Source organism: Lemur catta, chromosome 9, assembly GCF_020740605.2.
Source record: "Lemur catta isolate mLemCat1 chromosome 9, mLemCat1.pri, whole genome shotgun sequence".
In the NCBI taxonomy this organism is placed as follows: domain Eukaryota; kingdom Metazoa; phylum Chordata; class Mammalia; order Primates; family Lemuridae; genus Lemur; species Lemur catta.
Window position 1 is genome coordinate 3,757,860 of NC_059136.1, and position 26,868 is coordinate 3,784,727.

Consider the following 26,868-nt stretch of genomic DNA (forward strand, 5'->3'; position numbering starts at 1 on the left):
CCACTAAGGACAAGGCCCTGCTCCCTCCTCTCCCTGGAGGGTCTGAGCCAGGGATCTTGATGACTTCCCAGGGCTGTCTGGGCAACCCCCACCACCATGTCCCCAGACCCCAAGGCTTAAGTCCTGTCACTAGCCTCAGGCAACAACGAACCACAAAACCCAGAGCTGGAAGATTCCTCGGAGAAAATAGCTGCAGGGTCCACAGCACCAGCATTACCAAAAAGCAGAAAGGACTCCAAGTCCAGATAGGCTGGAACCCTGGCTGTGCCCTGGACATGCCCCCTGGTTTCCCGTTTGTGCCATCCCTTCGCCCTGAACCACCGCACTCTGCCCCTCATGCCTGTCTCTGCTGGGATGCCTCGTGCTCAGCAGATCTCTCCTGCCGGGACTGTCCCCTCTCCCTCCTCCCAGCCATTCCACCCCATTTCCTCCCCTGAACATCATGCCCACTAAGGTCACAGGTGACCCCTTCATTACCAAAGCCAACGGCACCTTCAGACCTTATCTTGTTTGATCTTTGTGTGCAAAGTTTGGCACTCTTGACCACTGGCACTGCAGTCTGTGTCAGTCAGACACCTTGAGACCCTCGGGACATGAAAACATCTCCCTTCATCCTGGGTTTGCTCAGGGATAGAATCTGGGCAGCAATGGTGAGCACCTGCGGGGGCCTGTCCCAGAGGCGGAGCGACAGCGCAAGAAGGTGCGAGTGTGCTCCCAGGCCAGCCAGGCCCGGGAAGGATGTGGGGCTGGGCCGGGGGTTACGTGCTGGGAAGTTTCTAAGAGGGAGACGGAGCCAAGCGGGAATGACTAACCCAGGGGACACGGCTGGGAGGTGACTGCCACATCCACTGTGCTGGACTCCAGGCCCAGGGTACGCTTAGGGCTGAGGGCCCCCCAAGGAGAGACGATACTTCCTCCAGCAGAGACCAGTTGGACCGCGGCCCAGCAGGAAGCAGCTTGGATTCTGAGAATCCCAGCGAGCTCAGAGAAGAATTTCCCCGGCTGAACTTGGCCAAAGGTCTTGGACAAGGATCACGTGATTTACAGAAAGAACTGAGCACTCAACACAGCCACCCCTGCCTTGAGGACAAGTCTCAAGCATGTGGGTGTATGTATGTGTGTGTGTATATGGGTGTGTGTGTACACACGAGTGCATGTGTGTGGTATGGAGAAGTGTGAATAACATTGTGTGATTAGGGAGTCATGAGAAAGGGAATTCTGGGCCTGTGGAACACTTATTTTCAATCCTCCTGCATCTGGCCCAACACAGCTGCGAATGCCATTGGCCAACACACTGGCCAGGAATCTGTCCAGGGGACAGGGCCTCCCAGGCACCAGGAAATGGCTCGTGTTTGGCTGGAAATGCTGAGGCCTGTGAATGATCAACGCACTCATTGTTGTTTCTCTCACAATTGAATAGTTAATTCCAAAGTCTTCTGCCACCATTAATATGTTTTAAAATTACTGTTGCCATGTGGGGAACCTTAGCTTTTGAGACAAGGCCTCACTGTGTTGCCCAGGCCAGACTCCAACTCCTGGGCTCAAGGGATCCTGCCGCCTGAGCCCCCACATAGCTGGGACTACAGGCACGTGCCACCGTGCCCACCTTTTTGTTTTTGGAGGAGAGACATGATGCCACTGGTTCCTACTTACACGATGAGGAAGAAAACATCACTTCCCTGAAGTCCAGGACGAGGCCGGCTCTGGCTCTGGCTCGGCCCTGACTCACTGGGCGATCCTGGCCGGCTCCCTACTCCTCTCTGGCGCTTGCTGGGACCATCGTAATACAAAGAGGAGACCCAAAGACCCCTGGGCTCCCTCCTGTGACTAACAGTCCAGGAGTTCATGGCTCTGAAGGGTGATTTGCGGCGAGAGGCAAGTGGCAGGTGGGCGCACGTTCTTCCAGAAGGGGAGGAAAGATGGAAGGAAACACAGCTCACTGGCGAGGGAGCAGACACAGCGGCAGGCCAAGTGACAGTTCAGTGCTGGAATGGGACAGCAGCGGGGTGGGGTCCTGGTGGACGGCAGCCGCGTGGCCTGGCCAGCTCCTCTCCGCCAGCTTCTTTGGCTCACTGGGCTGTAACTTCCCTTTGGGGATCAGCTTACATGCCCGTCACGCTGACCTGCGCCCTGCGCCGTGGACACAGCAGCACATCCTCAGCTGCGTGCGTCCCTCACTGTCCCCTCTTCCTGCCTAGCTCCATGTGTCCAAATCTGTTCTGCCCTGAAGCTCCACATCGAATGCAGCCTTCTGAAAGAGTCTTCCTCACCATCCCTCACTGTAAATGACCTCTCCCTGGAGCCACTCCCCAGGCACCGCCCTTTGCACCTGTCTCACTGCACTTGAATGCAGCTGCCTGCGAGGGTGAACTGCAGCCCTGCGTGTTTGGTTTTTCCGTGTGAGGAGCTCCTGGAGCTTCTCTGTCTGGGCGGACACAAGAAGTCAGATCTTCACTGCTCTCCCCTGAAACCCTGGGTGGCCTCCCTACTTGGTCATGCAAATGTGGAGGGCACATCCCCCTTCACCCTAAGGGAATGGGGTTAGGGGACCCTTGGGGACTGACAGAGGCTGCCCCTCCCCATATGCTCTCTACACAGAGCTGGTCTCAGAAACATGATGGGAAGATTTGTCTGGAGGGGCAAGAAGACTCTTGAGAAGACAGGAACCTGTCCCTTCCCTTCTGCTTAGGGTGAGCCTGTTAGAACCCCTCGATGGCCTGGGCGTTCCCCACAGGGTCTGCTGGCACACAGACACTGGGGCTCCAAGGGGGACTCGCCAGAGGTCAGGTCAGGGGAGGCAGGAGGCTCTGGACTCATGAGCGGCTCAGCACCAGCCCAGAAGTCCGTGGCAAAGTCCATGGCTTAGGCTGAAAGGCCGACTGGGCCCAGCAGGGTGGGGGGGGCCTGGGAACAGTGGCCGGAGCAATGATCAACAGCAGAAACCTCTGGAACCTGTGCACGGAGTCCCGCACAGCAGTTCCATGGTGACGGTGGTCCAGGATAGGCCAGGGCGGGCAGCCCTGATTTCTGTCTGTGGGGCCCCAGGTCAGTGCTGAGTGAGCGGGTCCCAGGTCTCTCTCTCTCTCCCTGGATGGTGGAGCCCAGGCCTGGACCAGCCTCAGGGTCTTAGACAGTTTCGGCGTGAGGCAGGCACAGGAGGACCACGCTAAAGGGTTCTTGCTAAGATGGCGTTTAGGCACTTGAGCAGTTACCGGGAGAGAGAAGAAACTCAACCACCGACCCCCCCAGAACAGTGGGGCAGGTCACAGCAGCAGCACACACAGGCCACCCTGTTGTGACTTAGGACTGAGGCTCTGCCATTAGACAACACGTTCTCTCAAACAGAAAGTATCTTTGTCTCAATTTCCCCTATCATAGTTTGCAGTGCGTCAAGTGCACAATAAAGTTTTGTTAAAAGGAAGGAGGAAAGAGAAAGAGAGTCAGGGACTATGGGTCTAGAGGACGCAGAGGAGGAGCTGTACTTGCAGCTGGATTAATAAGGGCAGGCTTCCTGGTGGAGGTGGCATTGAGAGGCCTTGAAGGAAGGGGATGGTTTGAGCCTAAGTGTTCCTGGAAACTGTTCATAGGCCCAGAGTCCTGGTTGCACGTCAGGGCTGAGGTCTCAGCAGGAGACCAGAACGGACCCCCACCCCTGCTCCTTGTCCTCAGCCTCCCAGCAATTCTGTAACTTGGGGGTTATCTCTAAGGAAAAGAATACAGAAATGTCTTCCTTTCGCAAATGTTACCAAATATAGAAAAAACATATCACCAGCTGAACACCCTGCTGGGCCCCTCCCAGTACCACCCTCTGCCTGCAGGGCTCCTCCCGCCCTGTCTGGCCGGGCTGCCTTGCCCAGACCCCTTGCCAGCTGGAGGTGGCTGGGCAGTGGCCATTGAAGGCCTCTAGGACCGAGAGTCAAGCTGACCTGAAAGGCAAAGACATCGTTGACCAGATTCTCCCCAAACACGAAGCTGGAGCCAGCCCTGGTGTAGCTCAAGAAGATCTGAAATTAAAAAATGAACAAAATCAAAACACGGAGTCAGGCTAGGAAGGGAGGACGCCGGAACCAGCAGCCAGAGAACCAGGTTGGGTCAGGTAGAGGGGCCGTGAGCACCCCGCAGCCAGGGCCTGGCCTAGATGGGAGACAGGGACACCAGGCCCAGGCAAGTTGGCCAGGGACGTAGTCCCCCAGGCCCTTACCAAGGGTGGGGTGCCACCTGGCTGCGTGTGTAAAGCCACGATCGTGAGCACTGGCTCCTTCTGAACACATTCTCCAAACAGACATGTTTTCAGTCAATTTTAAGGAAATGCTCTGAGTCGGGAGTGGTTAGGACAATACAGAAGGGACACTGAGAAAGTAAGACCCTGATTCTGGAATCGCAGATAAATGCCTATCAAGCTCTTTAAATCTGCTGTCATCCCGTTGTCTGACAAAAGTCAGTCATGATGGGTGCACAACAATGTACATGAATTTAATGATACTTAAAAATGGTTGAAATGCTAAACTTTATCTTATGTATATTTTAAAATAAAAAACAATAACTTCAGTAAATTTTTAAACCCACACATATGGAGTAAATTCTTTCCAATTCTTTTTTTGTCAGCTCTTTAAACTATTTTAAACTTCAAATCACTGATGGCCGCCCAGGCCACGTGCCATGGTCAGGTAACCGGAGACCTTCCTGTCTGGGGTTTTCTTCCACAGAGGACCCAGCCTCTCCAAGGACACTGTGTCTGGCCTGGCGGGACCTGGTCTGGGGCCCCGTTCACACCCACCCGCCTAGTCCTGCCCCTGCTCTGTGGCCTCCCCACCCACCTCCCCGAGTGGCTTCTCCCACATTCCCTGGCAGCCAAGAATGTCCCATGAACACACCTGCATCCGGTCGCCCAGCCACTGTAATGCAATAAATCCTGGTTCTGTTTTGATGACAAAGAGTCCAAGGACAAACTGCAGCGCAAGGCCCCAGGACACGGCCCGCCAGGACACCTGTTACCCGCCCGACAGAAAGGTCCCGTGAGCTCAGCTCCTGGGGGATGGGCAGGACACAGGGTGGGGTGAGGGCACAGGGCATGGGCCGCTGAGGGGTTGTGGGAGCTTCATCCACCTGTCAGACAGGGGCTGGGCCCATCCAGAGCCCCGGGCCACTTGCCAATGGTCACAGCCTCCCTGGGATTGAGAATAGGCCACACTCTGGGCAGCAGCGGGCCAGGGCAGTGGGCAAGACACAATCAAGAGCACGTGTGAAACTTGAGCAGCCTTAGGCGTGCCACAGCACTGTGTCCCTGGGCCATTGCTTGGCAGGGGGAGCCAGAGTTGTGCCTGGGGGTCTGGCCTCCTGAGAAAACAGATCCAAGGACCAAGCTCGGACTGACCAGAGGGCCTGTCGCCAAGGAAACACATGCCTCTGAGTCTGCACTTGATCTTAGCCAAAGTGGCGGAGAAGCGACGGCCTGAGTCTGCAGAGACATCCAGGCAGCATCCCCTGCCCCACTGGGGAGGTTGAGGACTTCTGCTAAGGGAGGTGACAGCCCACTCAGGGCCTCTAGTCCTGGGATCTCCTTCCCCAGCCTCACAGGGACCCTGTCCTGATACCCACTGTCTTCCCCAGGCTCTGAGCCTCTGGGGCTCTCCCAGAGGAGCATCTGCTCCCATCCCAGCTCCCTGATCCAGCCCAGGGCCAGAAGAGAGACGCGTCCACTGGCCTCCAGCCCCGGCTTGACAGATCAGCACTTACTGCGCAGTGACGCTTCGAGCAGGCAAAGAGGACGGCGATGAACACACACATTCCTGCAAAGGACACCAGCTGCTCAGGCCGCTGGGAGGTGTCCAGAGACAGCCACAGGACCAGGAACAGGAGAGCCGCGAGAGCTAGGCCCCTGCAGGGGAGAGGCAAAAGCCATCAACATTGGCATGTCCCCACCTACACACACACACACACACACACACACACACACACACGAGCACCCAGGGAAAGGGCACTCAGGGCAGAGAGGAGGAGAAACGATACAGCACCGTGGCAAGAGCACAAGCTCTGGACCCAGATACTAGGAAGTGCTGCTCTAGCTGTGTGGCCTCTGGAAGACCCACTGGCCTCTCTGATTCTACTTTCCTCACTGGGCAAATGAGGCCAAATACCCCTCATTTCTCGAGGTTGCTGAGAGGATTAAATAAGAGGATGTGTGTATGGAGCTTAGTGTGGTGCCCAGCACATGGCTTCACCCAGGTACGGGTCTGTCACAGCTGCTGTGACGCTCAGCCCAGTCTCTGACCTCAGGGGAGGAGGGGCCTGTGCAGCCCAGGACTGAGCACTGTGGGCCAGGCTCCCAAACACCTAGGAGCGATAGTGTCAGTCTGGATCGCTGACCCAGGCACCTGAGACCAAGGCCTGGATCCAACCTTGACAGCAACGCTTCCCTTCCTGGGTCTGGGCTTTGCTTGTCCAGGAGACAGCCCAACGGGTGGGACGGCCCAGCTCTGGGCATCAGGTGCTCAAGGTCTGCCCCCAACCTGGTCATCAACTCACTGGGTACCACTAATGACAGCTAATGTTCATTGACACCTATTATGTGCAGGTAATCCGCTGAGTGCTGAGAAATACTGTTACTGTCCTTCTTTTAGAGATGAGGAAACTGAGGCACAGAGAGGCTAAATAACTGGCCGGAGGCCACCCATCTGGAAAGTGACAGAGCTGAAATTTTAACCCAGATCCTATGCAGCAAGGTCTACTCTCTTCAATGCAGTCTTAACTGGCTCCTAAGAGGGGACCCGCGATCTGAACTCAAGCAGGGTAACTGCGGCCAGAGTCCACCATTTCTCTTTCTGCTCATGTGTTCAACCTCTTATCATCCCACTCTACACGCACAGGTTTTGCCTTGCCTGTGTGCCACCTGGGCATCTCTTTGCTAGTTTTCTGGATGTTGAATGCATGCTTTGGGTCTTTTGTTTTTATTTGTTTTTAACAGCTTTATTAGGCAATGGCTGATACACAACAAATGCGCATTTTGAATGTATTCCATTTGATGTGTTTTGACACACGTGTACCCCTTGGCACCATCACTACAATCAAGATAATGAATGTACACATCCACTCTCCCCCACAGTTTCCTTGTGCTCCCCTGTGATTCCTCACCTCCTCTCTATTCCCAGCAATAACCAGTTTTCTGTCACTAGTTTGCCTTTTTTATAATAGCTTTTCATACCAATAGAACCACACAGCACTTTTTGTGTGACTTCTTTCACTCTGTGTAATTATTTTGAGATTCATCTGGGTTTCTGCATGATCCAACAGTTCATTCCCTTTTATGGCTGAGCACTATTCTGTTTCGTGAATATACCACAGTTTGCTGATCCATCCATTCACGGATGGACAGTTAGGTGGTTTCCAGTTTTGGGCTATTACGGAGAAAGCTGCTATGAATATTCAAACCTGCATGTGCAAGTGTTTGTAGAGATACATGCTTTCATTTCTCTCCAGTAAATGTCTGTATGTGCAATACGTAGATTACATGGTAGGTCTAACTTTTTAAGAAACTGCCAACTTGCTCTCCAAAGTGATTGTGAAATTTTTACATGCCCACCAGCTGTATGCAAGAGTCTCAGTTGGTGTATGTCCTGGCCAACGCTTGCTGTGGTCGGTCTTCTGAACTCCAGCCACTCTGACAAGCACACAGCAGTATCTCTTTCTAGTTCTCATTTGCATTTCCCCAAGGACAAACGATGTTGAGCATCTTATCATGTGCTTATTGACACTTACGTAGCTTCTTTAATTAAATGTGTCTTCAAATCCTGAGCCCATTCCTAAATTGATTGTTTTTCTTATTCATGAGTTTTGAAAGTTCTTTATATATTCTGGTTTCAAGTGCTTTGTCACATACGGAATTTGAAGAATTTTCCCCTAGTCACGGCTTATCTATTTATTCTCTTAACAATGCCTTTTGAAGAACAAAGGTCTTAATTCTGATGATGTTCCATTTATCAGTTTCCTTATGGATTGTGATTTTGGTTTTGCACCTAAGAAATCTTGGCTTAACTCAAGGTCATAAAGATTTTCTCCTATGTTTTTTAAAAGAGGTTTTATAGCTTTAGGCTTTACATTTAGGTGCATGATCCATTTTTGCTTAATTTTTGTTTAAGAGTTTGTTTTTTTCCAAGGAGTTTTAGGTTCAGAGCAAAATCGAGAGGAAGGAGCAGAGATGTACTATACACCCCACTCCTGCACGCGCACAGCTTCCCCGTTACCAACATCCCCACCAGAGTGGCACATCTGTTACAATGGGCGACCTACACTGGCACGCTATAGTCACCTACAGTCCATAGTTTAAGATTCACCGTTGGTGTTGCACATTCCATGGGTTTGGATAAATGTACAATGACACATATCTACCATCACAGCATCACAGAGAGTATTTTCACTGCCCTAAAAGTCGTCTGTGCTCTGTCCGCTCATCCCTCCCTCCTCTCACCCCCAAGCCCCAGCAACCACTGATCTTTTTAGTGACTCCATAGTTTTGCCTTTTCCAGAATGTCACAGAGCTGCAGTCATACAGTGTGGAGCCTTTTCAGATTGGTTTCTTTCACTTAACAATATGCACTTAAGTTTCCTCCATGTCTTTTTCTAGCTTGATAGTTTATTTCTTTTTACCATTGATTAATATTCCATTGTCTGTATGTACCACAGTTTATTTATCCATTCACCTATGGAAGGACATCTTGATTGCTTCCAAGTTTTTAGAATTATAAAAAAAGATACTATAAACATCCATGTCTAGGTTTTATGTGCAGTATATAGTTAGACAGCATATACTTGAGTCTTGCTTTTTTATCCGATCTTACTTTTAGTTGAGGTTTTAGACAATTTACATTTAATGTAATTATTGATACAGGTGGGCTTAAGTTTACCATCTTGCATTTATTTTCTGTTTGTCCCATTGGTTCTTTATTTCCCTTTTCCTATCATCTTTCAGATCGACTATTTCTTAAAGCTTTTCTGTTTTTAACTTATTAGCTATAACTCTTTGTTGAGTTATTTTAGTGGTTAGCATTTATACTATCCATCTTTCACTTTTTACAATCTACCTTCAAGTGATGTTATACTACTTCACATACACTATAAAAACCTTACAACAGTATAATTTCATTTCTTCCCTCCCAATATGTGTGCTATTGTTATCTATAACAATAGCACAAATTCTTTTAAAAAAAATTTTTTTAAAGATAGGGTTTTGATACGTAGGGTCACCTGGGCACAATGGCTTATTCACAGAAGCGATCATAGTGCACTGGAACCTCAAACTCCTGGCATTGAGTGATCCTCCCACCTCAGCCTCCTGAGTAGCTGGGACTACAGGTGTGTGCTATTTACTTCTAAACATAATATAAATCACGAGATACATTATTATTCTTGCTTTACAAACTGATTATGTTTTCAAAAGATGTTTAATAAAAAAATAGTCATTATATTTACTGATGGAGTTACCTTCTGGGGGGCTCTTCATTCCTTTGTGCAGAACCAGGTTTCTCTCTGGTATCATTTTTCTTCTGGGTGAAGAATTTCCTTTAACATTTTTTATAGTGCAAGTCGGCTTCATGCCTGCAAAATTATTTCCCCTTTTGTATGTCTGGAAAACGTCTTACTTCCCCTTCTTTTATGGAAGATGTTTCGCTGGTAAAGAATTCTAGGTTGACAGGTTTTGGGGTAGTTGTTGTTGTTGTTTACTGTTCCACTCTTTTCTGACATGTTTTTAACAAGAAATCTGCTAGTTATCCATATTTTTTGTCTTTTCTTCTCCAGTTGTTAAGATTTTCTTTTTATCACTGGTTTTAAGCAATTTTATTATGAGCTGCCTTGGGGTCGTCTTCTTCACGTTGCTTGTGCTGGGGGTTCATGGAGCTTCTTGAATCTTTGGGTATAAAAATCTTCAGGAAATTTGTAATTTATTGGACATTATTTCTTCAACTCTTTCTGCCCTCCTTCTCCTTTGCTGACGTCAATTGCATTGACGTATATTTGCTCACTTAAAGTTGTGCCGTGGTTAACTGATGCTCCCTTTGATTCTTTCAGCTTTTGTCTAAGATTTGTTGGGCAGGGCCTGAGAAGCATTTATTCTGGGGATAATTTTTTCCTTGCCACTGAGCCAAGACCCTTGCTATTGCTCACAGTGTCCTATGAATTATGAGGTTTTTCCATCTCGATTCTTGGGACACTATTCCTGGCCCTGTGTGACATTGTCCTAAGCTTCAGGGAGTTTCCTCATACGCATTCACTGATCAGAACTCCACTGGATGTTCAGGGAGGACTCTCTGCAGGTCTCTGGACCTTTCTGTCTACGTGGCTCTCTCTTCTCTGGTGCTCTACAGTGTGAACTCCAGCCACCCTGTCCTCCCCTAAGCTCTGCCTCTTCAGCTTAGGGGATCTGCTGCCCCCTCCTAGTTCTCCTGCCCTGTGGGGGCCTGGACACCCTCTCCAGACAGTAAGCTGGGACAATCACAGGGCTCACCTCATGTATTTCCTAGTTCTCAAAGATCACTATCCCTTACTGCGTCATGTCCAGTATCACAAGAGCTTGTTTCACATTTTTGTTCCAGTGTTTCTGTTGTTTCAAGTGGAAGGGTAAACCTGGTCTCCGTTACTTCATCTTGACCAGAAGCCAAACTCACATCTATATTTTTTGTTTGTTGGTTGGTTGGTTGTTTGTGAGACAGAGTCTCGCTCTGTCACCCCAGCTAGATTGCAGTGGCACCGTGAGAGCTCACTGCAACCTCAAACTCCTGGGCTCAAGTGATCTTCCTGCCACGGCCTCCCAAATATCTGAGACTACAGGTGCGCACCAGCATGCCTGGCTCCTTTTTCTTCTGTATGTTTTGTAGAGATGGAGTCTTCCTATGTTGCCTAGGCTGGTCTTGAACTCCTGGCCTCAGGTCATACTTTTGCTTCGGCCTCCCAAAGTACTGTGATTACAGGTGTGAGCCACCATGCCTGGCCTAAAATCCAGATATTTTTTAACAGCTTTATTGAGACAAAATTCTCATGCCATACAAATTGCCCATGTAAAGGGGATGGTTCAGTGGTTTTTAGTAGAGTTACAGATTTGTACAACCATTACCCCAATCCTAGAACACTGTCGTCAGCCTGAAGAGAAACCCTGAACTACTGGTCATCGCCCCCTAATCTTGCCATGCACCCCAGCAATCACTACTCTACCCCTGTCTCCATAGATTTGCCTGTTCTGGACATTCCATGCAAGTGGAATCCTGCAGTCTGTGCTTTTTCACGACTGGCTCCTTTCAGTGCGTGTAACGTTCTCAAGGCTCTTCATTACTGCAGTATTTATCAGAACTAAATTCCTTTTTATGGCCAAATAATATTACCTTGTATGGATACATAAATTTTCCTATCCAATTTTCACTTGATGGGTATGTGGAACGTTTCTGCCATTTGGCTCTCATGAATAAGGCTACATAAACATTTGTGTCCCAGTTTTTATATAGACATGTTTTCATTTCTCTTAAGTATATACCTAGGAATGGAATTCTTTTCTTTCTTTATTTTATTTTATCCTTTGAGACACAGTCTTGCATCTTGCTCTGTTTCCCACTCTAGAGTGCTGTGGTGTGATCCTAAGTCACAGCAACCTCCAACTCCTAGGCCTTAAGGGATCCTCCTGCCTCAGCCTCCAAGAGTGCTAGGATTTCAGGCATGAGCCACCTTGCCCAGCCTCCTAGGAGTGGAATTTCTAGGTCATATGATAACTCCACATTTTACATGTTGAGGGGCATCCTAACTGTTTTCTAAAGCACCTGCACCATTTACCATTTTCACCACCAATGTATGAGGGTTTCCATTTCTCTACATCTTTGCCAATACTTGTTATGATCTGCTTTTGGATTATAACCATCTTACTGAGTATGGAGTGGTATCTTGTTGTGGTTTTGATTTTCATTTCCTTAATAGCTAGTGATGTTGGCCATGTTCTCATGTGCTTATTGGCTACTTATATACCTTTGGGGAAATGTCTATTCAAATTTTTTTTATCATTTTCCGATTGTCTTTGTATTGTTGCCTTCTAATTCTGGATACAGGTCCCTTAGCAGATACATGATTTGCAAATCTTCTCTTTCCTTCTTGGGGTCATTGTTTCACTTTCTCGATTGTGTCCTTTGAACCAAAAAGTTCTTAGTTCTTTTTTTTTTTTTCTTTTTTTGAGACAGCATCTGTGTCTGTCACCCTAGCTAGAATGCAGTGGCATCATCACAGCTCAGAGGAACTTCCAACTCCTAGGCCTCAAGGGATCCTCCGGCCTCAGCCTCCCAGAGTGTTAGGATTACAGCTGTGAGCCACCACTCATGGCTGAAAAGTTTTTAGTTTTTATGAAGTCCAATTTATCTGCATTTTTTAAAGCAAACTATGTATCAATCCCTCAAATGGAAAACCATTATCAATCACTTGTCATAAATAGAAGACCACTGTAAAAATAAACCCTTTAACAAATCTATTTAATAGGCTGAGTTCGGTGATTCATGCCTGTAATCCTAGCACTCTGGGAGGCCGAGGCAGGAGGCTACCTTGAGGCCAGGAGTTTGAGGTTGCAGGGAGCTATGATGACACCACTACACACTGGCTGGGGTGACACAGTGATACCCTGTGTCAAAAAAAGAAAAAACCCTATTTAATAAAGGGAAGGGAAATTTAAAAATGAAGGCATTTATAAATAAAATTGTACATGTGTTCATCAATAGGCCAGGTCAAATCACTTTGCTGCAGTATATGAATCACACTGGGGGAAACACAACTGTGCCCTGCATTGTCCTGAGTCAGTCACTGGATATCTTTGGTCATCACTTCATTCATTGAAATCAGTACTGAAATAAGCTGTGGTCTTTTTCATAAATCATAGAAAGCTTTTCCTTCAGCCTTTTTTTATTTTGTTTTGCTTTGCAAACCTTGGTTTACAAAGCACATAAATGTAGAGCTGCCTGGTTAAAATGGGAAGGGGAGAGTTTGATGTTCCCCTCCCAACCTTCCTCTCCTGCCCTGTGGCATCTCTGAGGTTTCCAGAGCTCCAAGGAATCCAGCTGGAAAGGCAGGGGATTCCAAACAGCTGTGCAGGGGCGTGGCTGTCTAGTCAGAATGCCCTGGGGGTAACTACAAACACTGGCACCTGGACCCCAACCCAGCCTGCTCCATCAGATCCAGGGGTGGACCCTACTGACCCCACTGATCTCAGGGGAGGCACTGACAGGGCCTCCCTGCGTGCATGGGATCTCTGGGATCTCTGAGTGCAGGGAACTGCTGAGTCCTGTTCTCAGCCAGCATGGTCACCTGTAGTAACCAGACCACAGAACCAGGGGAGACCTAGCAAACACCAGAGGCGGCTGCTGCCTCTGAAGCCAGCCAGCAACTACTGCCCTGGGGCCCCCAGAAAGTCCTCAGCCCCGGGTGTGACCCCAGAGCTGACCCCCAGCCAACGCGAGCTCCCAACCCCCCCCCTTGGAGCTTGAGCTCACTCACCTCTTAGCCCAGAGCTTCAGGCGGGCTTGGCCCTCAGGCTTCTTACACCTCCCCAGCTTGGGCGCCAGAAGCCTCTGCAGCAGGCCGTAGGCCAGGAAGGCCAGGACCACACAGGTGAGCACGAACAGCGGCAGGGCCCTCTGGAAATTCAGGGTGCAGGCAGCCAGCAGGAAGGCTGCGTACCCTGGAGGACGAGACCGGGCAGGGGCTGGCGATGACTGTCCAGCCTCTCCAGGCCCCTGCAGCCCGCCACGGACTCCACCTTACTCCATCCGGAACTTGCAGGGCAGGAAGGTCACCCAACCTCTCTGAGCCTCAGTGTCCTCACCTGCCAGTGAGAACAATCATCCCTCCTGTGCCCAGAGGCTGTTATGAGCTCACTGGCAGAATGTGTGAAAGGGCTTTGCAAACTATAAAGTGTCGACCAAATGGGAGGGAGATGTGTAAGGAGGCCGTGAATCAAAACAGCACAAATCTTTGGGTGCCGATGGAGCACCTGCCAGGATCCAAGCCCTGCTAGGATGGAGGACGGAGACGAACAAGTCAGTTGCTCCATAAAGCAGTTCACGCCTCTGTGCCAGGCCTGTATTCCGGAATATTAATCCATCGTCTCCTTCCGGGAATCTCCTCTTCCCCCTTTGCCATTCTCTGATTTAAGTGGCTGAGCCGGTCTGTATTGAGGCCTCCAGAAATGTGATCATGGACAGCAAAGGGGAAATATCTCTCTCTGGCTACTGAATTCAAAACCCAGGACCCTTGAAGAATGGAAAGGACTTATAGCAGGGACTAAAAAAAGGGATCTGAAAAATTATTTTTAGTTTCCTGCTGCCTCACTAGTTAAAGCATGAGAAGAACAAGGACACTGATGGGCCCCAGGGAAAGGGCCTGGCTTGCGACGCCACAGCACGGCCTTCTTGTCTGTGCTGCCCCCTCCCAGAGTCCCACAGTGTGAATTCGGCATGGACACTTCCCTGTTTAAACCTTCAATGTTCTAGATCTAAGAAGCAAAAATAAAATAAAACAAAATAAAAAGTCAAACCCTCCAATGGCGCCCTCTAGTCTTGAGGGTAAAATCCAAGTCTAGACTTTACCAAAACCCACAGCCTGACAGTTTTCCCCTTTGCTCCTCTCTGCACGGGGAGCCTCTCACTTCTTATTGTTCTCCTCTCCATCTGGCTACCTCCTGCTGAACCTGTCAGACCCCCAATGTCACCTCCTCCTGGAAGGCCTCCCTGATCATCCCCCTGCCCTACTCAGTGCTCCCTGAGGGCTTCCTGCCTTCACTGGGAACGTCCATTCCCCTCCCTCACTGGAGAGGGGGCACCCTGGGAACAGGATCTGGTCCTGCTAACTGATGACTCCATGCCCGGCAAGGGAGAAGGCCCGGAGCTCCTGCTCAACCAACATTTGTTGAATGATCGGGTAAGTGAACAACCCTGCCCTGAGACATGGACAGCTGGGCCAGGAGTCACTGTCCCCTGGGGAGGGCTCACCGGTACAGAGCAGGCCTATGCAGATGCGTCGAATCAGCTGCTTGTGCTCCCTGCAGAAGCGTCTCATTCTCTGGAACGGCTGCAGGATCCTCCTGGGAATAGGACCAGCAGGTCCACGAGTGGCACCCAGACTCCCACCGCAGGGGGGATCCCTCAGCACCTCTGGGCAGAAGCCACTCAGGTGTGTCCTCGGTAAAATGGTGCTGGGGGCAAGCTGGGCACTGGCCTTGACATCCCACAGGGCTGAGGGGCAGTACCCACAGGCCCCACTACCCCAGCGATAACCCTGCCTGCAGGGCTTGCGGAGAATTCACTGATAAGGCAGAACCTTGTCAACACACAGACCCGCCCACGCAGGACGGCTGCCTCCCCTCCCCCACCGCACGTCCACCTGTCCACAGAACAAGGTGCAAAGGCTCCGGCTCTGCATTTACTCCCTGTGACCAGGACACTTAGCGGCCCAGTCGGCAGCTCCTGTTCCCTAGAGAGGATGCTGGAAGCAGCCCAGCCCTGCCCAGCAGTCACGTGACCCCGCTGCCCATTCTTGCCTCGCCATTTGGTCACTCATGGCACCCGGGGCAAGGCTGATGCCTGAACAGCTCCAGGGCTGCCCTAGGCTGAGCGTCGCTAGATGCTCACCCAGGGCTCACCGGCACCCACCCAGCTGCTGTTTACGGAGCCTCTCGCCAGCTCCCAGGTCCTGAGAGGGTGACGGAGGGGTGTTCCCCCACCCCCCACCCGGGCAGATAGCGGGGACCCCTGCCCCACCACCACCCCTGCCCTTCCTGCTTTCCTCAGGTCTGGACAGTGAGGGCCCCTGGCGGGGGGACATCAGGAGCCGGAGCTCTGGGCACACCCTGGCCACCCGCTGCCTGTGCGACTGGACCAGTCAGTCCCTTTCCCTCTCCTGGCTTTGGCCTCCCCCTGACACACCAGGGCCTGGCCCAGTCCAGGAGTTTCCAGACTGAGCCTCGGGGCTCCCCAAGGTGCCCGGAGACTGGTTGGGGTGGAAGCAGGTGGGGGAGCTTGGCAGGGCGGCCCGGCTGGCTCGGGGCCTCCGACCCAACTTCAACCAGAGCAGCCCCACAGCACCTGTGGGCCTCCCAGTGGGACTTCACTCTGGCTGCTTAACAGCGGGTGTGGAACCCGGGGCTGGGCTCGCCTCTGAGGCTCATCTGGCCGTGAGGGAGCTAAAGCGCCATCACTCCTTCCTCCAACAAAGGTGCGCGGAGCCGTCCCCCCAGGTCAGGAGGCGGCTCCCACCCCGCTCCCCAAGCGGCCTCCGCCCAAGCAGCCACGGTCCCTCACAGAGGTCACCTACCAGCTGGAGGAGGGCTCCGGCCCCGCCTCACTCCGGCTGTGCCCGGCCTCTGTGGGGCTCCAGTCGCTGCCAGGGAGCCGTCCTTCTTCCTAAAGCCAGCAGGGAGCCAGCAGGTCAGACAGAGCTGAGGGGCGGGAGAGGGGGACCCCGGCCGCACGGGGGCACCCGCAGGCCCCTCGTGAGGGGCCGAGGCGGGACTGGACTGTTGCACAGGAAGGAACCAGAAGGCTGCTTATTCCGCAAGGCGCGCACTGAGCACCTACTGCGTGTAGGGCTCTGCTCTAGACACATCCTGCCCTCAGGGGTCCTGGTCCTCAGGAGGGAGGGACACCTGTGACTGAGGTGTGGCTGCAGGGGGCCAGGAGGAAGCCTCTAAGGAAGGCCCCAGGCAGAGCATCCTGATCGCGCGACTCAGGGCACCATGTACCCCACAGGCTGTGGGTGGTTGCGGCGGGGGGTGGGCGTTCCTGCAGACCATGGTGGGAAAGGTGCACCCTGTGGGACAGAGGACCGTGAAGAGCGGGGGCTTTGCCACGGAGGTTGGGAGACTCATGCTAGGTGCCAAGGCCCTGGCTGGTGTCGCTCGACCTGGCAGTTTCAGAGTGAGGACAAGATGACCAGAGCCCTGAAGGCCGAGGCGTCCTCCGAGATCCCTCCACGAGCCCCGTTCATCTGCTTTCTATTCTGATTCCTTACATCGCAGCTCAAATGTCACTTCCTCTTTGGGACCTCCCCTGCCCTGCACACCAGGACAGGCTGTGTTGGCACAGAGTAGGTGCTAAGTAAACATTTAATGAGTGAAATCAAGGCGGATGCTTTGTGCTGCCGGGGCCGACACGTTGGGTTTCCTAACTGTGCAAGCAAAGAGGTGAGGAGGCCGCGGCAGAGAAGGAGGTGAAGGAGGGTGAGCAAAGCCCCCAGCAGCGGCCAGGACTCAGGCCAGGAGGAGGGGAGGCCAAGACTATGCATGGGAAGGGGACAGACCAGGCTTTCCAGGGTATCAGCTCCTGCATTCTCCAGACTGTTGGCCCTGGGTTTGAGAGGGACGGACTCCCCTCGGCTTGGCGTGTCGTTCTCCATGTGCCAGACCTTCCAGCTGCAAGACAAATCGGGGAGGGCCCAGAGCTGAAAGGCAAGAGCTGGGCAGGGCCCAGGCTGGGGCCCGGGAAGGGAGAGAGGGCTGGGTCGGGGGCAGATGCCTGGCGCAGCAGAGCTTTGCAGGGGTCCCCGTGCATGTCCCCACACTCACCCCGAACTATGCCTGCTGGCCACGGCCTTGGCCCCCGGCACATGGAGAAGGCCCCCCTTCCTACACTAACCTCTGACCCTGTGAGAGGCAAGTCCTTGTGAGCCTGGGAGTTCCAGGCAGAAAGGGCACATTCTGCCCCCTTCCCGGGGAGGACAGCATGTGTATACCTCCGATATAGGCATTTTTCTGGAGAGGCCCCAGCTTTCATCTCCTGTCACAACAGGTTAAACCACTGCCACTAAGTGCCATCTCGGTTGCATTACACTTCCCCACCTCTGAAAGATGGAGACAAACTTCGTGAAGACATCCTTGCGGTCCCTGGACCCAGCTGTACCTGAAACCCTACCTACCCCTGGATCTCTCACTGCCAGAGTGAATACAGTCCCTTTTTAGCTGAAGCTCAGTTCATAGGCTTGAGCCCATCTGTAAGCAGGAGTGCCCACGAACACCTCCGCCTCTTCTCTCCCCACTCCTGTTCCCTCACCTTTTCTGACCTTGAGGGACACCCTACTCTATCCAAACGCCAGCCTGCTTTAGCTGACATGCCCAGCGGCATGTGCATGGACACGCATGCAGACACACACACACACAAGCAAGGACAGAGCCTGGAACACCCTGTGCACACACAGACACACGGCTGCACAGAGAGAGGCAGGGTCCTATTTCTACTCACAGATCTGGGGTTAACAGGTCGCTCTCAGGGAGACACAGAAGCACACGTTTCTGTTGGCACAAGCTGTTTCCAATCTGCCTTCCCTATGGCCTGTCTTCTCACTTCCGCAGGAATTGCTGGGCAGAGTCCAGAGTGGGAACAGGTTGGGCCTGCAACCCAGCTCTGGCCAGCGCCTCCCTACAGCCCAGAGCCACAGCTGGGGCGGGAACCAAAGCCTATCTCGGGGACATAGGAGGGGGCACACCCCAGGCCTGTCCCCTGTAGTTCCTCCCCTTCACTGCTGCCCCCCTGCCTTAGGTGCCTCCTCTCCTGCTGCCTGCTCCACCCCCCCGCCCTGGCCTGCCCCGTCCACCTCTTCCAGGAAGCCTCTTGGGTGACTCCTGCCCTCCCTCCCTTTCCTCCTGTGGTAACAGAGGGAAGGGCCTGAGATAAGGGCATGAATGTTTTACAAGCTGTCTTTTTAAAACTTGTGCGCTTCTTGGGAACTGAAACCAACATCCCGATCTCAGACCGGTGGTTGGCAGGGGCAGGGAAGTGTCCTTTGTACCACAGGAGATGTGACAATGAAGAACAGGAATTGATAGTAGGAAAATGTGTGTGTGTGATGAATTGTTTTAGAGAAAAAAAAAAATGCTCTCTTTGATTCTAACTGATGCTATTTGCTTCTGTGACTGTGCTTGCTTTTAGTTGTTTGATAAATATAGTTAATGAAAATGAAAAACAGGTATAAGAGCAAGGGCAACTCCATGATAGGCTAGGCTTCCTGGATGTGAGAAGCTAACAGCCTAGTTCTGCTTCTGTATATATGGCTTGCCTGCTTGGCACTTAGCTTAAGTGGAGCCATGACAGGCTTCACTAAAGTTAAGGAAAACAAGGCCCCGGGGAGGTAACCCCAAGTTACTTCGTGATAAGGGGCTGGAGAGTCCCGGGGCCTCCAACCAACTAATTAGATAAAAAGGACAAGGCATGGTAAGTGTGTGAACAGCTTGTGCAGGGCCTGTGTTCCCAGTATCACTTGTAACCAAAAACTAGAAGGTATGCAACAACAGCCCCCCGTCGCAGGCCCTCCTCTTCCCCGAAATGACGTTGACCACAACTGGTGCAGGCATGAAAAGCCCGAGGCTTAGAGTCAACCAATCAGGAGCCAACACGATCAGCCACTTGTAAAAGAACAAATAAACTAAAGGGAGATGGAGTCTCCCAGTATGTCATATGCAGCCCAGTGTGTCGTGTGCAGCCCAGTGTGTCGGGTGCAAACTAGTGTGTGGTGTGCAGACTAACCTGTCGTGTGGAAACTAACATACAGAAAAGTATAAAACCTTAACTTTTACCCCAGGGCGGGGTCCTAGTTCGTGGAGAGGCCACTGTGTTGGTGCTCTGGGACTTGGACCCTAGCTCAAGCTAGCCAACAAACTCCTTTGCCTTTTGCAGCCTCAGTGACTCTGTCTCTCTGTTCCTGGGCCCGAGGGGAACCGGCTCTAACAACAACAGCCATCTGGACGGGGTAGAGATTGTCTTCTGCTGAGATGGGACAGATCAGAGTCATGAACTGTAGTTAAAGGGACATAGTCTGGAGCTGACACCCTCTCTCTAAAAGCTCTGTCTTTCTGCTTATAGTCAGGGAAATCGGGACTTTAAGATGGGAGTCTGCCATTTTCCTCAGTTGCCGGCAAATTAATAAACTCCCCTTTCCTTCTCTTCAAACCACTTGTCTTCCTTCTTCTGACGAGGTCTAGAATACGAGTGCTGAGATTTTTGGTTACACCGTGGCCTCCTTTCCCCACCATCCATCCTCACTGCTCAGGCTTTTGCATTTTATCTTTCATTTTGCATCTTACTGAGTCTGCCTTTCTCACTGGATCTGTAATTATTATATCAGCAACCTATTTTCTTAAGCTTGATGATGAGGGGAGCAGTGTAACTGTCACAAATAGTAAAAGTGTTCCAGGCCTAAGCATTGATACAGTCACAAAAACAAAATGAAATCACATCATTACGCCCTTGAATTCTTTTTTTTTTGGACAGAGTCTAGCTCTGTTGCCCAGGTGGGTGCTCATCACAATCTTGAACTCCTGGGTTCAAGTAATCCTTCTGCATCAGCCTCCCGAGAAGCTGGGACCACAGGTGCATTCCCTCATGTCCGGCTCATTTTTCTATTTTTTGTAGAGATGGCGGTCTCACTATGTTGCTAGGGCTGGTCTTGAACCCCTAACCTCAACAGATCTTCCTGCCTTGGCCTCCAAAAGTGTTGGGATTAGAGGTGTGAGCCATCCTTCCTGGCCTCATTTCATTTTTTTTTTTTTGAAACTAACATCTAAGCAGCAGTATGCAAAGTGAAGGGACAAACTCTTTAGTTTTCAACCTTCAGAAAAAACATTCAACCAATCGGACAGCATTAACACCATCTCCTTAATAATTAATGGTGCATACTCGGGACAAAATCCTTTTCAATGCACAGATACTTCCCGGCAGCACAGGGTGTGCAGTCACCTGCACGTGCTGGCTGTTTGGAAGTTTGGAGAGGACGATGCACGGAGAGCGGGGTCACGCCCTCTCTTTGAAAATATTTTTGTTGTCATCTGTCCTTTAAATTACCAAAGCATTACAAGTGCATTGTTAAACATTTAAACACTGCAGAAATACACAGAACACAGGAAGTTAAAATCATACCCCGACCCCCCTGGGGATGGCCACTACTAAGTTTGTGGCATTTTTCTCCACTTTTTCCCCTAAATGTATATCATGTTATGTCATTCATTTTCCAACAGGAGATCATGCTACACCAGCATTCTCACAGTTTGAGTTTTCCAGCAGGGATCTATACTCTGTTGGGGACCCGTTGCCACCTTGGAAAACTCAGTGTTTCTCCTGAGCAGGACACCTGTCTCCACGGGCAGCCTCCACGGGCAGCCTCCACGGCGATGGGCTCGGAGCTGCCCTCATCAAGCCCCGCTGAAGGGCAAGCGGACTCTACCTGCTTCTCTGCCCCTACCCTGCTCTAACATGCTCTTCCCCTGCCCCTTCCATCCCCTCCTGCTCTCTCCTGCCTTCCCTCCTCTCCTGCTGCCCTTTCCTCCCTGCCTCGGTTTCTCTTGGTGCCAGAGGGAAGCCAGCAGGTGCACAGCACATCCAGCAGCAGCCATGCTGGTCTGAAAACATTCCCAACTTTGCCGCTTATAACCTTGACCTCACTGTGGGCCCTGACCTCTACTACAAGGATTTACTGGGCTGTGCATCATGGGATGAACCTTCAGCTTGGAGCCCACGGGTCTCGATTCACTCCTGACTCTCTAGTTAACTTGTTTGCCCATCTGCAAGGGGGTGGGGTGGGTAACAGCACCTGTCAGGATTAAAGGAGGGAATGCTCAGAAGAGCTCGGCAGGGAGCCCGGCACTGTCAGGCTGGCAGGTATCCCTGCTGTCACAGCTCCATCTAGGGGCTGTCTTAATACACTTCTCCCCTCTTCCAGGCCTGGAGATCCCCAGCTTCTCCCCTGGTCCTGCCCTCAAGGAGGGGTGACCAGCAGGGATGCCAGCCCCAAGAGCCAAATGCTCTTTTCAGTGGAACTGGCTGGAAGCCACAGGTGGGGCCACTGGGAGGCTGCAGAGATCAGGATGGAGACCCCCAGGGACAGACTGGGAGCTGGATGACCTCGGGTGTCCTGGCTCTGCCCACCAGCTCTGGGACCACAGACCATCTCTGCACCCTGTGTGGCCTGTTTCCCGAGGACAGTCCTGAGGCCCGGCCCACCCCCTGGGGCCAGCGCAGAGTGAGGGGAGGCCATGCAGACATCCTGTATCGTCTCCCTTTCAGTCCAGCAGCTCTCAGAAGGGCTCATCACGCAGAGGTGGCCCAGCTCTCCCAACCCTGCTCCCTCCTCAGGGGCATGTGACAGTCTCTGGTTTTAGTCCTTCTGCTGGCTCCATCTGTTTTAGGGGGATTCGTGGCCAAAGAGTTAAAGAGAATCCCTTTCCTTGCCAGGCTCTGGTACCATAAGGAGGTTATTGGTGTAAGTGCAGACCGAGCCATTCAGAGCCGTGTGAGCGACGTGGTCAGAAGGGTGGTCCCACAGTCCCCGCATTTTCTCCCCATGGTTTGGCCCATGCTCGTTTCCTGGCCCTTTGCAGCTCTCTTTCCTCGCATTGATTCATGTGTCCAAGCAGTGGACACATAGGGAGGCTCGTCCCCAGTCAAGTTCCATGAACACGACCTCATCATTGTCTCTCCTAAACCTGGAATCACTGGCAGAAAGGACACCCAGAGCGATTTTTTCTTTCACATTTAGGGCACTGAAAAGTGGACTTCCTATACTCTATAGTAGAAATATTTGAAAGCAGCAAGCATGTGAAACTTCTGACCGCATAGAGCGCTACAAAGACTCAAGAAGTATCTCAGGCTTTTATACCCTCTACTTGTAACTCTCATAAAATTTCTTGAGGGAAGGCACTAGTCCACGTCTTACAGCACAGGGCTCTCCTAGCACCTACACAGCAAGCGCAGGCATTCCCAGGGGAAGGAAGCATTCCAATACCCCAGAGGCTGAAAGCCCCTGGCCTGCTTGGCGTGATTATCCAAGGGTCCCTGAGATAGTCTAGCCCTTGACCCATTCTACTCACTGGGAACAGCTGGGCACAAGTGGCCACTGTTCAGTACACAATAACACAGTGAGTCTGGATTCATCTCCCTCACAGCAATAGAGGGCTGGTAGAATAAGGAGAGCTGGTCCCACGGCCATGCGGGGTTCAAGGCCACAGGCAGCGGGAATTTTACACGAGCAGTTCAGGGATTGCTGTTTGCCAATATTTAATTGGGTGGTGCCGGGAATTCCACAGCCAACAGGACAAAAGACAGGCACCATGCAGGAATAAGAAAAGATACAATAGAAGAGAAAGAGTCGGGTCAGGGGACTCAAGGGTTTCCAGAGCAAGACCCCCCTGACTCCTATTTATTCATCCAAAGAACAAAAGATTATCGTCAACCACACAAACAAACATGTGCCAAAGACATCCCACAGGCAAAAAATGTTCTATAGATTTCCATAAAGATTAAATATCCTAAAGATATCCCACAGGCAAACTTTAAAGATTGTGTATAAAGGTTAAAATATTCAGGTGCACAATAATTTCAGCAAAGCTATTTCTACCCTAAAGCTAAACAAGAACATCAATGTTCAATTGCTGCCAGGCTAGTTTTCCAGCACGTTGGGCATTCCTGATAGCAGTCCTGGAGCAGTTTTCTGCCCCAGGAGACAAACTGTTTTCAGTTCCTCCTGCCCTTGGAATGTCCTCACCATTTGGAAAAGAGCCACACACCTATGCAGAATGTCACATCCACAGAGGTTCTTATGCCAGCAAGATCCCTAGGTCACGCTAACATTTCTAAACTACCCCAACAGGTTGGTACGGTCTAAAGTATATTTCCCTTGTTGTTGTTATTTAACCTTCTATCCCTCTTGCCTCGTCATCTCATTTAGCTCTTTCTTTATTTTATTTTATTTCAGAGTACTAATGGGGGTAGAAACTTTTTGGTTACATAAATTGCTTTTTTACAGTTGGAGTCAAAGGTATAAGTGTGCGCATCACCCAGATAGTGTGCATCGTACCCATTAGGTATGAATGGACTCATCCCCTCTTCTTCCCTCTCACCTGCTTGATTTCTTATGAGTGTTATTTCCATATGTGCATATACATGTTGTTTGATTAGTTCCAATATAATGATGAGTAAATGTGGTGTTTGTTTTTCCATCCTATACATACCTCACTGAGAAGAATGGCCTCCAGTTCCATCCAGGGTAACACAAGAGGTATTAGTTCACCATTGTTTTATGGCCGAGCAGTACTCCCCAGAATACATATACCACACTTTATTAATCCACTCATGTAGTGATGGGCATGTGGGTTGTTTCTACATCTTTGCAATTGTGAATTGTGCTGCTATATTAAACATTCAGATGCAGGTGTCTTTTTTTATAAAATGTCCTAGTTTTCCTTTAGGTAAGTTCCCAGTAGTAGAATTCCTGGAACACATGGTAGGTCTACTTTGAGTTCTCTAAGGTATCTCCATACTCCTTTCCATAGAGGATATACTAGCTTGCAGTCCTACCAAAAGTTTGTGAGTGTTCCTATCTCTCTGCATCCACGCCAGCATTTGTTGTTTGGGGTTTCTTGATAAAATCCATTCTCACTGGAGTTAGGTAATATATCACTGTGGTTTTGATTTGCATTTTCTTGATGATTAGAGACACTGAACATTTTTGCATACGTTTCTTGGCCATTATTCTACCTTCTTTTGAAAAGCTTCTGTTCCTGTCTTTTACCCACTTTTTAATGGGGTTGTTTGACTTTCTCTTGCTTATTTGCTTGAGTTCTTTGTAGATTCTGGTTATCAGCCCTTTATCAGATGTATAGCATGCAAATATATTCTCCCATTTTAGAGGTTGTCTATTCACTCTGTTGATTATTTCCTAGGCTGTGCAGAAGCTTTTTAACTTTATCAGGCCCCATTTATTTATTTTTGTTGTTGCTGTGATTGCTATTAGGGTCTTCTTGATAAATTCTTTGCCTAGGCCAATGACTCTAAGAATTTACCCAACATTTTCTTCTAGAATTCTTATAGTTTCATGCCTTAAGTTTAAATCTCTAATCCATCATGAATTTATTTTTGTGAGTGGTGAGAGGTGTGGATCCCATTTTAATTTTCCGCATGTGGCTATCCAATTTTCCAGGAACCATTTATTGAATAGGGCTTATTTTCCCCAGTGTATGCTTTTTATGCTTTGTCAAAGATCACATGGCTATATGAGGATGTTTTTATATCTAGGTTCTCTGTTCTGATCCATTGGTTTATGTCTCTGTTCTTGTGCCAGTACCATAATGTTTTCGTTACTATAGCCTTGTTGTATGGTTTGATATAGTGATGCCTCCTGATTTGTTCTTTTTGCTTAGCGTTGCTTTGGCTAGTCAGGCTCTTTTCTGGTTCCATTTGAAGCACAGAATTATTTTTTCTAGATCTGTCAAAAATGACATTGTTATTTTAATGGGAATTTCACTGAATCTCTAAATCACTTTGGGTAGCACGGACATTTTAACAATGTTGATTCTGCCAAACCATGAGCAGATAAGTTTTTCCATTTCTTTATATCCTTTGTGATTTCCTTCCTCAGTGTTTTGCAGTTCTCCCTGTATAGGTCTTTCACCTCCTTGGTTAAACATATTCCTAGGTATTTCATTTTGTTTGTTGACACTGTGAAGAGTATTGAGTCTTTGATTTGATTCTCACCTTGACTGTTATTAGCGTATATGAATGCTACTGCCTTGTGTATGTTGATTTTGTAACCTGAGACTTTGTTGAATTTATTTATAAATACCAGGACTCTCTTGGCAGAATCTTTGGGGTTTTTTAGATATAAGATCATATCATCAGCAAAGAGCAATAATTTGACCTCTTCTTTCCCCCATTTGGATGCTCTTGATTTCCTCCTCTTGCCAGATTGCTCTGGCTAGGAATTCCAGCACTATGTTGAATAGAAGTGGTGACACTGGGCAACCTTGTGTCATTCAAGTGATCAGCGGGAATGCTGTCAATATTTCCCCATTCAGTATGATGTTGGCTTTGGGTTTTTCATATATGGCTTTTATAATTTGAGACATGTTCCATCTATGCCTATTTTGTTAAGAGTTCTTATCATAAAAGGATGCTGAATTTTGTCAAATGCTTTTTCTGCACCTATTGAGAGGATCATATGGTCTTCGTTTTCGCTTCTAATTATGTGGTGAATCACATTTTAGATTTGCATATGTTGACCATCCTTGCATCTCTGGGTTGACTCCCACCTGGTCATGGTAGATTATTTTTTGGTATAAAGCTCAATTTGGTTTGCTAGGATTTTACTGTGAATTTTTACATCTATATTCATAAGGGATATTGGTCTATAGTTTTCTTTCTTTGTTGTGTCCTTTCCTGGATTTGGTATCAAGGTGATATTGGCTTGGTAGAACAAGCAGGGGAGGATTTCTTCCTTCTTGAGATCATGAAATAATTTGTACAGTATAGGTACTAGATCCTCTCTTTCTTGGTCTGGTAAAATTTAGCTGAGAAACCATGTGGTCTGAGACTTTTTTTATTGGAAGATTTGTTATTGCTACTTCAATTTTGTTACTTGATATTGGTCTGTTCAGCAGTTCTATTTCTTCCTGCTTGAGCCTAGGGAGGATGTGTGTTTCCAAGAGTTTGTCTGTTTCCTCAACATTTTCAAGTTTATGTGCATACACATTTTTGTAGCATTTAGAGATGATAATTTGTATTTCCATGGTATAAGTTGCAATATCTACTTTTTCATTTCTGACTGAGCTCATTAGGATTCTTTCTTTTCTGTCTGTGGTTAATCTAGTGAAAGGTCTGTAAATTTTGTTTATCTTTTCAAAGAGCCAAATTTTTGTTTTATGAGCCTTCTGTATAATTCTTTGGGTATCAATTTCATTTAGTTCTGCTCTCGCCTTGCTTATTTCTTTTCTCCTGCTGGGTTCAGGATTGCTTTTTTCTTTCCCTTCTAATTACTTGAGACAATTCATCATATAGTTGATTTGTGATATTTCTGTCTTGGACATAGGCATTTAAGACTATG

General features: G+C 49.6%; 1 protein-coding gene across 2 annotated transcripts in view; it reads right to left on the bottom strand.

Moving 5' to 3' along the window:
• The window catches only part of SLC28A1 (solute carrier family 28 member 1), a 98,693-nt gene that overhangs the window by 22,433 nt on the left and 49,392 nt on the right, over positions 1-26,868 (bottom strand). Inside the window, exons 1-8 of one of the 2 annotated variants that reach the window (XM_045561621.1) lie at positions 18,246-18,527; positions 17,308-17,419; positions 16,324-16,412; positions 15,003-15,094; positions 13,510-13,693; positions 5,737-5,878; positions 4,875-4,988; positions 3,927-4,004 (exon numbers count right to left, since the gene is read on the bottom strand). In XM_045561621.1, coding sequence (XP_045417577.1) covers positions 3,927-4,004; positions 4,875-4,988; positions 5,737-5,878; positions 13,510-13,693; positions 15,003-15,094; positions 16,324-16,412; positions 17,308-17,403 — 795 coding nt within the window. In that variant the 5' untranslated portion in view covers positions 17,404-17,419; positions 18,246-18,527. Of the gene's footprint in view, positions 1-3,926; positions 4,005-4,874; positions 4,989-5,736; positions 5,879-13,509; positions 13,694-15,002; positions 15,095-16,323; positions 16,413-17,307; positions 17,420-18,245; positions 18,528-26,868 lie in introns of those variants that run through there. The other variant, XM_045561622.1, reaches the window with a different exon arrangement.